This window comes from Mobula birostris, chromosome 2, assembly GCF_030028105.1.
Source record: "Mobula birostris isolate sMobBir1 chromosome 2, sMobBir1.hap1, whole genome shotgun sequence".
NCBI lineage: Eukaryota > Metazoa > Chordata > Chondrichthyes > Myliobatiformes > Myliobatidae > Mobula > Mobula birostris.
Window position 1 is genome coordinate 102,536,357 of NC_092371.1, and position 17,092 is coordinate 102,553,448.

Sequence of the window (17,092 nt, forward strand, 5' to 3'; positions counted from 1 at the left end):
GGGTAGAACTGTTGCCATTTCAGGGAGCTACGGCGATTCACGTCGGCTTGAGCTCTTTTTTCCCTCGGTGAAGACTTATCAGTGGAGAGGGGGAAAGAGGGGGAGAGTGGAAGAGGGAGCGAGAGAGAGAGAGAGAGAGAGAGAGAAGTGGGAGGGAGGGAGAGAGAGAGAGAGAGAGAGAGAGAGAGAGAGAGAGAGAGAGAGAGAGAGAGAGAGAAAGCGGACAGCTGCTCTTCACATGAATGCACTCATCTTGTAAAGACCAGACTGCAAACATGCTCTGGAAACTCGTGGAAAATGTCAAATACGAAGACATCTACGAGGTGAGCAAAGACGGAAATCGTTTGTGTTTTATAATGGAGCGGATTCATCGGGTGTAAGAGACTTTCTTGGGTGTTCGAACGTAAACCTGGCTATTTTCTGCCTTCGACATATGAAACATTTAACGTCAGATTTGTGTCTTTCTGAAATGTCCGATTCACGTCTGCTAACCAAAATAATTTCTGATTTTACTCTATCATCTCCCTTCCCTTCCAGTCCCGATGAAGGGTCTCGGCCCGAAACGTCGACTGTTTATTCCTCTCCGTAAGATGCTGCCTGACCTACTAAGTTCCTCCAGCATTTTGTGTGGGTTGTTCTGAATGTTGCATTCCACCCAATATTGGAGAACACATCTTGTATATGTTGAGTCCTGTTTGTGACTGGACTTTTTGTGACAGCTTTGTTGTGGGGTTTTCGTTAAGGCGGCGGTTTCTTAACACCTATTTAGTTTAGCGCGTCTGCATTGCTTCTGGAAAGACAATTTCAAAACTGTGGTTATCTTCCCGTGCCGAGCCGTTATTATAATGCAATTGCGCCGAGACTGTAAAGAATATTTTTAGATACAGGTCGTGCGCATTCACCGCTGTTGCCCAAAGCTGGTGAAGTGAGACGGTGTCAGGCTAGGAATTGCGAGAGGTCACATTCAGCAAGCGGGTAATTCGAGAAGCCGGTTAATGTTTTAAAAAGTTGTAGTTCGCACGTTTTCGCATTGGCAGAGTTGAATCGGCGGAAAGAATCGGAGAAAAACGGTGTGCATAGAGTAGAGCGGGCGTACAGGAGGGAGAAGGAGAGACTGGAGTCCGCTGTGCTTAGAATCAGCAGTCCCAAGATTGCCGTTGTGAAAGAGGAACGAGAAAAGGTCATTGGTTTTATACAGAGCTGGCACTGACTAAAAGTTAACGCAAATAGCACGCGTTTGGGAAAAGATTTTATAATATGTTCCCGGAGCGGTCTGTTGAATTAAACGAACAGGGTAACAATACATAAAGAGGCCAGAAAATGGCTTATAGAGGCTGATGAATTACTGCCAACGTTCCACTTTCAGACCCTTTTAGATCGGCCCGGCGGGTAGCCGCCCTCTATAGAGCCGCAAATGTCTCTGCTCTCAAGGCACTCGCCAGGCTAATTATCAAACGAACGCTGGCAAAATCCAAAGCATTTGTTTCAGAATTACAATACAAGAAATCATAAATCAGTTTAACTTCATCGCTTATTCCCCAACTCTATCCCTTCTTCAAAAGATCCCGCCAGCTTCTGGGTAGAATCTTTGAAGGTCTGGTTTAATTTCAATCTGTCGTGGACACGGAACTGTTTCACTCTCGTGGTTTCTTTTAATCAAGCATACAAAAGACCGTCGGCAAATGCGTAATTTTATATGCAAACGTTTTAATTATCAAGAGCATGTGAGGATAAGACCATATTTCCTGATTTGTTTAACGCTGTATACTTAAAATGTCGAAACTATTTAATGATTCATACATAATTAGATTGCCAAATGCATTTAAGCAGCTTAGCCTTGAACGTAATCTAACACTTTTATCATCAGCAATGATTTAATTTATTTAAATAACAGTTATTTTTGACCTAGCTTTTCGTGTTGGCAAAGATAAGCTATCAACTAACAACTATCAGCTATCAACTGAATTCGGTTAAAATATAGAATCCACTCTCGGCTGTGGTTGCTTTGAAACACCAAGTTAAAATTCAGATTAAAACTTCGCGATTTGTCCGAAATGCACAACACCAGTGGTCAGTGAGTGAACACCGGTTAATCTGGACGCTCACGGGGCTCACTCAAACATTTTAGACTCAGTATCGGTGAACATTTGGAACTTTCTTTTTGTTAGGTCTGTTATTCAAACTCGCTGGTTTTGGAGGAACGGGTCGAGGCAACTGATGTCATATGAACGGGCTGAGTTTTTAATCAGAACGAGCGGACAATCCAGTCCAACGGGTTCGACAATAACCCGGAACAAGTAGCGCGCAGCATCACGCCCCCACCCCCTACACACACACACACACACACACACACACACACACACACACACACAACTACCCGACCCAGCCCCCCACCCCCGCCTGCTTGCATCAGTTCTGCAAACTTCAAGGATCTCTGCGGAAACCCTTGTAAATGTTTTACAGCTGGCGGCAGAAAAGGAAGACTTTATTAAAAATAAGTTAGGGAGCGTGAGGACTAGATTTGTAACGCCTTCGATAACAAAGAAAGCTTTTGGCGGTAGATTCTTCCATAGAAACAATTTGCAAAATGCCTGGCGTTCTCCCGCTCACACGTTGGTTGTGAATCTTCTACATTCCGTGCAGATGATCTTATATTTAGAACACGAACTATTTTTTTTAAAAAAGATCAGATCCAGGGAATTTAGCATCACAATCTTTATGGTCTCTCAAGCTAGAAAAGGTTGGTTTTCTTTTAACCTGTTTCACCGCATAATATTCTTGGCAGTACCACGTGACATGTGAAATATTCAAGATGCGAAAGGTAGTTTAAGTGAATCTCCGGTAAGATCAACTTCATGTTGTCGAAGCGACAAGGTGGTTTCGATCTTGTCAGGGCTGAAACTCCCGAATGTCGCACATTTCTTTTACACGTTTGACTTTAACAAGTGAACTTTTTTATATATGAGATAACAACATTATACAATCTGCGTCCCCCTCCATATTCAGCTCATGATATCTGATGCTTTAAACGTATTAACGCCCCGATAAAAAAAAAAGATCCCGGCTTCTTTCCTTTCATTTCCAGTCGTGAGAAAGGTCTCGGATCGAAACATCGACTGTTTATACCTCTCCATAGATACTGCCTGATCTGCTGAGTTCCTCCAGCATTTTGAATGTGTTACTCCCGATCAGTGCACTTGTTTCTGGCCCCATCGATGCGGAAAACGAAATTCTTCCGGTATAAGTTACGTAACCAGGACGTTGTAAAAATTGCGCTGTTACTTGTTAGTCTTTATAGAGTGTGTGTAAAAAAAACCTTAATATTCGCAAGGCGAATGGCTACAGAAGGCATTTACGTACAGCCTCCCTGAAAGGTTGGGCTGTGTTGAAAAGGTCGCGGGACACTCAGAGTTTAAAACGAAGCTGAGACGAGGGTTCTGTTTCTTTAAGATAGCCCATTTGCCGGATCTGACTGGACTACTTAACTACGCTCCTTCAGATGCCTGGCTAAATTTCGGCAAAACTTTGTTCCCCCCTTCCTCCCCAAAAAAAAGTCTGGCCACGGTGTCACTAGTAACACCCACCACCACCACACCCTCCCCCACCCTCCCCCCTTCCCCACCCCTTGCCTGATTACATCTGGTAATTCTCGTCTGAATGAACGTCATTTACAATAGTCGGGGAGCGCTGGCTGGCTGCTTCACGCTCGATTTGCCACTATTCTTCCTTTAAGTATTCGTGTAATATTAATAGTCATGAATATGAATTATTATGAGGCGGCGTAGAGGGCAGAGACGGATGTAAATAGTCAGCATCCTGCCTTGGAGAGGGGAACACTGGTCGTGAAGCCGGACTTCAAAAATCCACAGCGTTCGCCCCTTTTTTGAGCAATTTTGATGGCTATAGCGTTGGAGATACTTCGGGCAATCGGGCGTCTCTTCTTGCACTCTCTCTTCTCTTCTGTTGACGGTCCGTGATCAGATTTGCCACAGATGTTGGTCCACACTTACACAGCTATGGTGAGTCTGATCAGTGTTCGCTACATTCCCATTCCGCCCCAAAACGCCGGTGGCTTTGTAATTCACTCCGTAATTGGAGGCTCCCTCTCTCCTGTTTGCATTGTTTATCTAATCGGGTTTAAATGGACGCGTCACTTGGCCAAAACTTTCAACCGCGCTTCATCGCTTTTGGCGAGTTGAGGTTCAGTTTCGGGTAAATATGTTCTTAAGTGTACTTAACATTCGACTTCGAACCCTGGCTGTTTACTTCTGTTCTAATCGAGGCGATTGCTAAATACAGCCCCATTATTCGCCATCGCTGATTTTCGTAAGTTCGCGTTTCCTGCCCACAACGCCTTAATTTGTTACTATTTTTAACATTTCGAGCGTGTTAAAATCCACTGATGCCTTCGTATTAATTCTCTCTGAAGTTACATGTGGCACATGTGTGTGGGGGGGAGGAGGGTTGTTGGTGTATTGGGGTTGTGACGAACCTCCATTTCACATTATTTCATATTAATTGTAATAACGTTTAGAGGAGTATTATACTCCCATCCATTAACCCCTATATGGGTTATCCAAGCGGCGCCTCCCTGCATCGCACGACTTTATCATATTTATATTTAAAGATTTGTTTTGGATCTGATGTGATAAATCCATCAAACTCGGTTTCCTTATATTAAATGCACAATTCCAATTGAACGTAAGAAGTGACATCTAAAATTGCAGATATGATATTAAGAAATTATTTAAAAGCCTGTTAGGTCTTCAAGATTATTTTCTTCCCTGTGTTGCTGTTTACGTTTTTCGTTGTTACCACTTTTAACATTTTAATGCGTTCCACGTGCTCTGTTCAGTTTGGCGCTAGAACGTTCAAAGTCCAAACTACATTTATTATCGAAGTACCTATATGTCACCATATACAACCCTGAAATTCATTGTCTTGCGGGCATTAACAGTAAATACAAAGAAACGCAATAAAATCAATGAAAAATAACAACATACAGACAAAGATGCCTACTTCGTTGATAATTTTATCCTTTCTAAAACAATTAGAGAATGTTTCCTTCTACTTCAGCCAATCCTCCCTACCGGGGCACAGGCCGACGACAGCAGCTCGCCAGAGCCTCCTGCACTGGTCCAGTCTTTCAGTCCTTTGAGGTGCAGGAACACCCTGCTCTCGCAGGGATGAGCACTTCAGAGCTTCCGTGGGCGTTTCTGTAGCTCTGGGTTTTTACGGGATGGGGTTGCTAACCCCACACCCAGCCTTCCTTCTTTTGCAGCCGGGCTTGGGACTGTCTATGGCGGAGCTAATTAGACAATATTTAAGGGTTTTCTCCCCCTCTGTTGGATCATATATTGTGCCGTTTTACACTTACTATTTTGTTTGTTTTGGTGCATAGGGGATGCATCATAAATTCACAATGTTTGGACTAAGCCCTGCCATTTCTTTTTCGCAGGACCGACACGATGGAGTTAACAGTCACAGTTCGAGGCTGTCCCAACTCGGGTCGGTCTCCCAGGGACACTATTCAACCGCTCCACCGCTTTCTCACACCCCGACGTCGGACTTTCAACCGCCATACTTCCCTCCTCCGTACCAACCTCTCCCATACCACCAGAGCCAGGATCCGTACACGCACGTCAACGACCCTTACTCCCTGAACGCTCTTCACCAACCTCAGCAACACCCCTGGCAGCAAAGACAGCGGCAAGACGTGGGTGCCGAGCCCAGTCTACTACACCAGCCCCGGGTCTTGCCCCAGATCACAGGGCTGGACCCTCGCCGGGATTACCCCGGCGTGCGGCGGCCAGACGTTCTCGTCCATTCTGCTCATGGACTGGAGTCGGGGATGGGAGATAGTCTGTCTCTGCACAGTATCAGCCACCAAGGCATGGAAGACATCCAGGTGAGTGTCCTTATATAAGAAAGGCATTCCAATTCAAATGCAGTTTTGAACGTCGCTTCCATTGCAAAGTTGCAAAAGTCATTGGTCTCGATAGTAAAGTGATACTTGTAATGTAATATTACAGCAGTAGGTCTTTGTGTTACTTTGTGTTCAGGTACAAGCATTGTAACAATAGGTCCGTCTAAAATTCCTTTAAGAGTTTGTTTTATCTAAACGAGAGATTCATTGTCACAGCTTGTTTCTTCGATATTTGCAACATAATCTAATTCTCAGTTCTGTGGGAAGATGGTCCACTTAGCTGAGTATAAGTTGCAAATTATCATTTATCTTTTGGCAAACTATACGTATCTTGAAACTATTAAAAGGCTGAGGGGAGATCTGATAGAGGCTTATAAGGTTATGAGAGGCATAGATAGAGTTGACAGACAGCATCTTTTTCCAAGGGTTGCAATGTCTAATACCAGAGGGCATGCATTTAAGGAGAAAGGGGGAAATTTCAAAGGAGATGCAGGGGGCAAGTTATTTTACACGCAGGGTTGTGGGTGCCTGGAATGCACTGCCTGTGGTGGTGGTAGAGACAGATGGATACATTAGGAACCTTTAAGGGACGTTAAGATAGTCACATGGATGCGTGGAAAATGGCAAGATATGGGCATTGTGTAGGCAGAAGGGATTCGTTTAGTTGGCCATTTGATCACTAATTTATTTGGATTGGCACAATGTTGTGGGCCGAAGGACCTGGTCTTGTGCTTACACTGTTCTCTGTTCTGTTGGTATAGAACCTGATTCTTGTTAAATACATACACTGTCGGCCACAAAAGCGCTTATCAAAACTGCCCCCCAGAGAGGAAATCATATTGGATAATAATGAGTGATGGTGCTTTCTAACATTATCTTCTGATGTGCGTGAAACGATTTAGTGCATCCAATCCATTTCAATTGCTATCTCCATTTATTTTAGTGAATCAATTTCATAGATAAATAAATGCAATAAAATAGTCGTTCTGCAATTAGATGAGATGAGATCAGATGCAGGTTTCGAGACTGTGTGAAATTAGAAAACTTCACAAGTTGTGCCGTCACAGGTGAGGTGTAGAAAGGACCACACAAAGTAAGAACTACTGGATTTCCTCCAGATTAATAGTAATTAAGGGGTGCATTCGGGGAACGGCAACGCACGGTTGTTGTAAGAATTATCTTATGATATATTTAATAGATGCTACTTCATCGGCAATATTTATATGTTTGTACAAATGTGGAGTTTGGGAATTATGGAAAGTGTGTAAATTAACAGTTAGAAAATTACTAAGTTGATGACCTTGAAAATCAGTACATATTCCAAGAAAACCTGCTTATTAAACTAGTGTCCTGAACTGTGGCGTGTGTGCTCGGTGAATTGCCGGTTTGTGTGTGAATGGTTGCCAGGCATTGGGGATAGTTTCAGATGTTACTAGTGAACCTGGATTGAAACATACCATTACTGTAGAAACAAATGGAGACTGTGCTCTTCTTAATTCATTTAAGAAAACTCATTTCAAAGCAATACATAGTTTTGGAGGGAAAAGTACAATCTCTTAAACAAATATGGCCGCTGTGGTCCGCCACTCTGCGTTCTCTAAACGATTGTCTGCATGCCGTCTTGCATCATTCAGGCGAATTTAACAATGAGGAGGACTGTGCACATTGAATTATTAATTTGAAGTTAGTAAGTGTTAGTTTAAATACCTCTGTGAATCATGTCTGTTGACCAACGACAGTTTACAAATCGCAGTAGCATCGTACGGACCTTTAAATTGGCTTGGATGTTTAGGTTTTTGGATCACTTTCATATTAGATCATAGTTTATCTGTTGCGTTAATGGCCTGGACTTGTGATTAAATGTTGCAGATTTTAATCCCAGGGTAACTCAGTAAATAAGTCTTCCTTCCTTTTCAAGGAAGTTAATTTATTTCAGTCAATTAGATTGCAAATGATCGAAATATAAAATATTATTTTACCAAGTGTTTCGATTATTTATCGGCATCAGCCTTAACCACGGTCTTGTAGCTGGCACTTGGGATTTTATTTCTAGTTTCATTCAATATTTTTATAAACTGAAACGGCAAAATTAACTCTACTGAATGCTGCGCTGATTTATGCAAAAATATTATTGCTTCCAAAGGTTCACAGGGGACAAATTCCAGGTCGTTCTGGACATCTGTCCCTCCACAGCTCGTTCGCTTGGTAGTTGCTACCGCCTGAACAAATGAGGCGATGCTGTGGATTTGTTGATAGCCACAAAGATCACTTTTCATGTTGCTGTCTTCCCCGTGAATGTTTTGTACGCGTGCTTGACAATGCTTTTCAGCGGGGGGAACTACGTAGCAGCAGCCCAGGCTTAGACCGAGTCACTTTAAACACAGAAACAGACTATCATTTAAACGTGCGTTTATTTATTCGTCCACTGTTGTTGTGACAAGCATGAGTATTTTGACACAGTTACAATTATTTCAGCAAATTTAAAATTATACCTACAAGTTGGGACAGCATTAATGTCTCAGTACCCTTTCTATACTTACCATATTGTTTTGCGATTCCACTTCATGACTAAGGGCGTCAGCCATAGATGTAATCGGATAATGCCACCGTGATACATGTATAAATATTTGTCATCAACATTTTAATGCGATTCCTTTTGAACCTAAGATGATGTTCAGCTGTATATGCACTGAGTTTCGGAGAACTAGTAATATAATTCACTATAGATGCCAAAATCGATTTATCTCTTGAATATATAATTTCAGTAAAAAATGTATTCAGTATTCCAGAAGCAATCCGAGAGATTGTACCCAGCCTGAATAGAGCGGCAATTCACATTTTATACGTTCACTTGAATTAAATATTGGTTTTAAAGTCCGAAATTGTTCGGAAATGAATATATTACAGACAATTGCCTTAACAGTCCAACTGCTAGAAGAAACTAACTCTAATAACTTCCTCGTTGAAACGTTAACTCTATTTCGTGGAGTATACTTTGACCCTCAGTGAATGGCCTGTAAAAAATAAGAGAAAAGCCCTTTTATTTTTTACGAGAATTATATGCTTCTTAACACGACCAAACGCGGGATTCGATCATCCTCATTGAATTGAAATGGTCAGGTTCCTGAACCACGCCACGGTTCGTATTTTGGACACAGTGTTGCGAATCAGAAAAAAACCAGAGGGATTCCACAGAAAACGCGATGCATTTTGGAATACCGTTTGGTTTACCATTACCTAAATCACAGCAAATAGAACGGAAATATAGTGGGTAATTATAGGAGCTAATTGTGGATAATGTCAGCACAAAAATACCATGGTGCAGCTGATAGCGGCAGGAATGCCTCTTAACAGAAAGCTTTAGATTGTTTACGCGTACTGTTTCTTTTTTTTAATGTGTAGGCAGCTGCTCGGAAAGAGAATTAAAAGGGGGAAATATTATAGAGTATTTACGCAATTTACACTACCCTACTTGAATTTTTTCCCTGAGCGACTTTCTTGATTTTGACAAAATTAAGCTGAAAACAACTACGAAGTGACAGCTGCAAAATGAGATTTCTTTTGAAAATATGTTTAGTTTGGCATAAATGTTCAATAAATTAATCGTACTTCTAATTGGTCCATTCATTTCGATTTAGATTTCACTTTAATAATATTTGACGATGCATCGTAAATCCGAGCTAATATCATTTAACATGTTAATAATACGCGAGTCATATTGAACGTTTAGCGACATAACGAGAGAGTATTTATTAACACATTTGAAGCAGTATAATCGATGGCATTTAAATGATTGTAGCAAATATTTCCGTCTGATGCGTTAGAAGCACAGGTATGATGTTTATTCTGAGAGTTTTCTTTTAAATAATTTGCATTTGATTAACCTAAGCATCATTTGTCATTAAAGTGTAAAATTGGAACAATGGAAATGGGAAATCCGACGAGACTATTGTGACTGACTATAGAGGCTTTTAAAAACGAAAGCACGTTTTCATGACTGTTTCGAACCTTTCTATGGCCAGTGAAATGCTTGTCTTTTGTTTGCTTGCATGCATTCTAAACTCGGATGTAAAAAATATGTTCACTGTTAAATAGTTTACCTGTCTGAACCATTATATTCTTCAAGCCAACATCCCTCACGTCACCCTCCCTCTCCACTACACCACAGATTCGCCACTACACACCCACCCCCGTTACCACCTTCCACATACACACAGACATAAAACACACACACACACACACACACACACACACACACACACACGCGCACATACACACGACACAAACACTCCCTCACACTCATATGCATACACACACGCACCACACATACACTTCCCCCTCTCCCTCTCTCACACACACACATAGAAACACATCAAACTTACACTCTCCCCTTCCTATTTCTCTCTGGCGCGCACGTGCGCGCGCGCGCATGCACACACACACACACACACACACAATCTCCCCAGAACGATACAGTCTACTTCATTGGTTCCTGTCCGCCCAAATTACCAAAAAATTAAATAAAATTCAATTTCTCATCATTTCGCTACATTTCACACGTTTAAAATAAACGGGGTGTTAATCAAGAGAATGATGACAAATTGCTCCTTAGCCATCCTCAAAGAACTAGATTGAGCCGTGGTATTTATATGACAGAGTTTATGTGGGTTACTGAATAACATCAAAACATATTTTCTATTACCACTGCATGATGAATGTAAGAAAGAAAATATGGAGGAAATACCTTACGGCCCTCTAATGTTTGAGTCTTGAGGAAAGTTGTGCAGACTCCTCGAATTTTTTTTTTACCGGATACAATGGCTGTTTTGATTTCCGTCACTATTTGTGGCGGGAAGGATGCCAAGTGAAAGGAATGACGAAATATAACCCCCTCCGTGAAAGTCAAATATGCAAACATCAGTGTTTTGTAAATTAAAAATTGGATTAAAGATCAAAGATGAAGGTTGTCACCGTTTGTTGACAGAGTTAAGATATTTAGGTTACAACGATTTTATCCCAGATACTTGTAACTCCTTCAAACCTTGGATTATTTGGTTAATTGAAAATGAAAACAACACTAAAATCTGTCAGAATTAATCATAATTCGGCGAATAGATTTTTTTACCCAGGAGGAGAAAGGGGAGTTTAGTGATTGATGGTTTCGTGGTTCATTTACGATGATCCCTAACGATGCATTTCGGCCTTAAGATCAACTCCGCTCTAATTCAGCAGAGGGTCTTTTTCAATAACCATCTTTTTCCTTATAGCATCAGACGTTTATTGGCAGGGATGAATGTATTTTATCAATGACAAATTCAGAATCTGAATCAGGTTTAACATCACTGGCATATGTCGTGAAATTTGTTGTTTTGCGGCAACAGTACACTGTAATACATAATAAAAAGCTAAAGTTACAATAAAAATACATAAATTATATTTAAAAAGTAGCGCAAAGAGAGAACAGAAATAGCGAGGCCGTGTTCATTCTCTATTCGGAATTCTAATGGGGGAGGGAAACAAGCTGTTCCAGAGACGCTGAGTGAGTGTGTGCAGGCTCCCGGACCTCTACCCCCTCCTTGATGTTAGCAACGAGAAGAGGGCATGTCCTCGGTAATGGGGGTCCTGAGTGAAAGATGCTGCTTTTTGAGGATAATAATTATTGCCGTGATTTTAAAATGACTGGTAGGATAGTATGGACAGATAAGCACAATAACAATCATCAGGGTGAGCGCCAGTTTCATATATATATATAAATGAACTTTGATCTATGAAGTTCTTTCATCGGGCGCAGCCAGCTGACGGGATCTCATTGTTCCCCTACGGTCTGAGACAGTTCATTGAATCATTTCCTTGCCCCACTTTTTACACGCCCACAAACAGTATTGACTCCACGCTGGTGTTAAAATAATACAGCGCGTTTCTAAGAGGCTTCACGCCATGATGAAGAATGTATATTACAAATCCTCCATGGCCTAAAAAGACGTAGATACGTCTCTTCATTGCATGCAGCCGCGGAAAGTGTAACTCCCGCGACACTCGCGTAGTACAGATTATATCTGCCGGGATGTGATCCAGGTTGGTAAACGATGCCAAACCTTTTTATCTGCGCTGGTACTCGTTTTCATTACAATAGCCGGCTTAACTATGATACCTAGTGTTGTTTTTTGAACAACGACGACTCTTTTCTTGTGTCACTCGTGGACTTACACAAATAAATAACTTTTTGCAGCCCCGCAGGCCAATGCCCTAAATTTCAGAAGAGAGATTTTAAATCGTCATTTAATAGTAATAATAAATATAATAATAATATTTTGATACCATCCCAAAGTCACTACACAATAGCATCAATCAGGCCAACACAGCAATATCTATGTAAACCTTCAGAAAGCCGCAATACTAAACACCACCAGAACAGTCCAGAAGACCCTAGCAATTGACAAATGAGTGTGCTTGGCTATGCCTGAACCTTAGGTTTTACCAGCTTGGACTAAGACAAAAAAATACACAAAATAATGATAATAACTTGTTCAAATTTCAAAGTGCTTTACAATGGGATTAAGGTGTAAACATGAAAATAAAAGATAAAATTATGTTAGCTAAAAGGTAGGTTATTCAACAGCTTTTGAGCTGGCGTTTAAAAGTGTGAACTGAGTCTGCCTCCCTTATAACTTTAGATATTGAGTTCCACAGTTTTGGAGCGTAGTTCAAAAACGCTGATCTGCCAATTATCTTTTGAGTGCGATTGTTAAAAATTAAATGTGTGAAAACACTCGTATATGTCAAAGGAGAAGTATTGTAGGATAATCATTGCAAAACTTCCTTTCCTTCTGCCACACCCACAAAGTGGCTATGAACGACCTTGTTTCTAAATCGAATATACATCAGAGACTGTCTATTTGGAGATGCAAGATAGTAACGCACCAGCTAGCAATTCGGCCGCTTCGACTTCAACGATTCGATCCTAGCTCTTTTAATTGGAAAAGCGCGTGATTTGAAATGTAGAGAGGGCGCCGCTGCAGTCACGGCGTAAAGAGAAGAGCAAACAATAAAACTTCGGCGAAATTCAAGGGGGATACGTTGAGTAAACTGTTTGTAAACGTGCACGCGTTTCCTTTTGCAATTTGTTAAAAATCCCGCTGTTCGCAACCCTTTAAAGCAAAGAGTCTGGTAATTAAAAGTGTGAGTTAGTTGTTCCCTCATTTCCGCGTGCATTTCTAATTAAATCTTTATGATACTCTCTGTGACTATTAACTGCCAACATGCTGTGTGAATATCCTCTACAAAAACCCAGCAGGCGGTGATAATTAGGTAGAAAATCAAAGAAGACCTTTCTCATTAGCTACACAAACTTCTCCTGAAAATTTCGCTGATCTAAAGCTCATCTCAAAACATTTTTTCTAAAATTATTGCCCGAAGGAAATATGCGCATCTTAAGTGATAAAATATTATTGATTGAATGCATGCACGGTAATTCACTGTTCAATCTATTAAACGCTGAAGTTAATGACTCGAACTAGGTTGAATTCGATGCCGTGATATTTCTTTTCACGTTATGTGCTATCATCCCATTGCCCATCGTCTATAAGAGATAACAGCACGTGTCTGGGGGACACGTGGATGTTGCCACGCTCTATTAACGTTGTTCGGTCAAGTATATAATAATATCTCCTATGCACTGGGCTTAACTGTGTGTTGGAAATCAAATACTATCTAAAATACTGTTTCTGGTTATGTTTGCAGTTTAGATATTAGAAATCCTGGAGCAATCGTGACCACAACCGGTTGGTCATTGTAAATTGTCCGGTGATTAGGCTAGGGTTAAATCGAGGCGTTGCTGGGCAGTGGGGCATCGAAGGACCGGAAGGGCCTCTTCCGTGCTGTATGTCTCAAATAAATAAATATTTTTTCCTGGTTATGTTTGCAGATTAGATATTAAAGACCCTACCTAGACCAATTATACCCACAGTATATTTTTGAATGGTATAGCAAGGTGATTTCACTATTAGAGGGAAAGTCAGTAAAACAAAATCTTTGTGGGGAGTTTGAAAACATCAGCAAAATGACAAGACAGGGCTTTCCTAAAATATTTCAACATTTTCGTGAGGAATTACATCTTCTCCCCAAGTTCTTAAACTCCTGTGCATTTTGCTTGTTCTCTTATGATGAGGGCAGGTGAAGGAGATTATCAATCTGGGCTTCTATTTGTAGAGAATCGTAGGAGATGAAGTTGTCCTTTATCGCTCCAACGCAAGCCCGGAATACGTTCCAAAATTCCTATCCATGTAAAACCTTGGATTTAAAAAAAAAACAATTATATGACGCATCTATGATTATCTAAAGGGCCTACAAGAGTTAAATGCTCGGAGGGTTACATATTACTTATTTTGTTTAACCAACGTAGATGTAAATAACCAAAACAGAAACAAAGCTAATCATTTAAGAAATAATCGTGCGTGTCGTATGGTATTAACCGTCTGACGCTAAGGGTCAGATTATCGCACGCATCTGAACACAAGAAGACATAATAGGCTGTAGCAGTTGCACGATCACGATTTAATTAAAGATGTGGCAAGATTCTGTCTGCCTTGTTCTAAATGGGTCAATATAGCATAAAGTCATTTCCAGACTCGAGTCTCTAGATGAGTGAATTTCTGCAGAAACTAATTCAAAGCAAGGATACGGGTGCTTTACTCCGCATGATCTACTTAGAGTTCATTGTCTAATAAATGTTGTACTAATTTGTGCTCCTGTTGAAGTAAACCGAAAATATCATACATCTCCCATCATATATTCACTTCAATACCGAATTAACATTTTAATTGGTTACTCGTTTAGTTAATAATATTTGCGCTGGCAAAATGGCGGTCTGTTTACTAATAACACTATTATATAATTGCATAAACTGAGATATACATCCATCTCATATCTCATGCGCTATTATATTGAGCATGTAAGGTGAAAATATGCATCATTATATCATACATGAAATATATAGGTGATATTACATACATATTTACACAGTTACATATAACGATAAATGCGCCTTCGGGAAGAATTGTTAAATTCGATTACTTAGCTGTACATTTTAAACAAATATATGTTTTTGTCCCTGCGTTTGTTCTCCGCCATGACAAAAAAAAAGGCAGTCGGGTCCCAGATGTTAGGCAGCTTATTTTTTGATAATATGTAATTTTGGCGAATTTGATTTCCTCTGGTAATTCCTTCTTAGAATAATAAACCCTCGAACAGGTAATATAAATGGAAATAACAGATAGTCGATTTCGGTTCGGCTTGATTTATATACATGACTGTTTAATATCAAGTCAATTTGAATAGTGATATGACCTTTTTTATATATTAACAGGCTTTGGATGACACGGCTACGACTGGCATGAGTTTATTGGACCAATCCGTCATTAAAAAGGGTATGGAATATAAAAACGAATTAAAATGCACGGTTAAGTTGCTTCGTCTCTGTTGTGTATTCCCCTAACCATGTACAATGAACCTTCTTTGCTGTATGTCTGTAACCTTATAGCGACACTGTCTATTGAAATAATTGATTTCAGAACCATTGCAGCAGTACCACTTTTTAGATTGGCTAATTGTATCTATGTTTATTGATAAAAAAAAGAACACTCATGTCTTGATTTGCCAAAAATGAAATACTGACTTTCTTTAGTACACATAATATCAGTTCATTTTTGTCCCCCCGCTGGGTCCAGGGTGGTGTGGCATAAACAGAAATTGTAGCTAGTTGCTTCAGGGTACCATAGAACAACCTGCTGATGTGCTCATGTCTCCCCCTTGCACGATTTTAAACCTAAGTTTTTTTTAACAATTATATTACCAAGAAATGAAGCAGGTATTTCATGGATATCCAACCAATATGATGTTTCATTTAATTTTAACTCAAGTGCTGCATCTATTTTCAAGAAGGAATTAAGAATAGGTAACCAATGTGACATTTCTAAATTTTTGAGGCATGTTTCTTAATGAGCCAACACTTAGCTGTTTACGGGTATTATAATAATATTCTCAGTTCAAAGTAAATTTATTACCATATATTTCGCTATTGAGACTCATTTAGTTGTGGACAATCACAGTAAATACAAGAAACACAATAGTATCAATGAAAGCCAGACAAGACGGACAAACTAGGCAAATACAAAAAGAAAGAGAAAATATAATTACAATAAACAAATAAGCAACACGTATGGAGAGCATGAGATGAAAAGTCCTTGAAAGTGAGTCCATAGGTTGTGGGAACAGTTCAGTGATGGGGCAGGTGAAGTTGTGTTAAGTTATAAACGTTGGTTAGGAATTTTATAATTAATTTACAAAACTGAAACAGCGATTTAGAGCATGGTAAAATTGTTTCAATAATAATTTCAAATTATGAATTAACTTCGGTTTAGAAGTGAAATCTGTGAACATAGGTTTGGATGGATGAATGGCTGATGGATGAATTGGCGGCTGGACGGTTAGATCCATGGAAGGTTAAGTAAGAGCAACACCGTGAATTGGAGGAATAGGCAGGCAGGGAGGTGAAGAAAAACATCCATTAGTCTCGATTATTTTAGTTTCCATCAGTAATTACCCCTTGCTGATTATTTTCTGAAATAAAGATTAGTTGAAAATCCGGATGACTAAAACAAATCTTTTCACACCAATCAAAAAAAAGATAGAATAAAGTTGAATGAAACGTGATATTGGTTGGCTATCCAAAAAAAAATTCATTCTATGGTTCAATGTTCAAAGTGTATTTATCATCAACGTTCATTTATGGCACCATATACAACCCTAAGATTTACTTGTGGACATTCACAGCAAATATTAATAAACAGATTAGAATTAATGGAAGACCTCGCACATCTAGACTGACAAGCAACCAATGTGCCAATGACAACAAACTATGCAAATGCGAAAAGAGAAAAAATAAAATAATAAATAAGTAAGCAATAAATATCGAGAACACGAGGCAAAGAGTCTTTGGCTGTGTGAACAGTTCAGTGTTGGGGTGAATGAAGTTAAATGAAGTTTTCTCCTTGGTCTGAAGGGCCTGATGGTCGAGGGGTGGAGGGGAGATGTAATGGGAAACAATGTTTAAAATGAGTTTGCCACTCTATGCCATGTGGTAATATTGGTCTTTATGAAGGAAAAAAA

At 40.0% G+C, this 17,092-nt stretch overlaps 1 protein-coding gene across 2 annotated transcripts in view; it reads left to right on the forward strand.

Annotated features, from left to right (window-relative positions):
• Positions 1 to 242: 242 nt before the first annotated feature.
• Positions 243 to 17,092, forward strand: part of tfap2b (transcription factor AP-2 beta) — a 76,522-nt gene continuing 59,672 nt past the window's right edge. The window contains exons 1-3 of one of the 2 annotated variants that reach the window (XM_072245841.1): positions 243 to 323; positions 5,459 to 5,908; positions 15,291 to 15,351. In XM_072245841.1, the coding sequence (XP_072101942.1) occupies positions 243 to 323; positions 5,459 to 5,908; positions 15,291 to 15,351 (592 nt within the window). Of the gene's footprint in view, positions 324 to 3,380; positions 4,020 to 5,458; positions 5,909 to 15,290; positions 15,352 to 17,092 lie in introns of those variants that run through there. The other variant, XM_072245843.1, reaches the window with a different exon arrangement.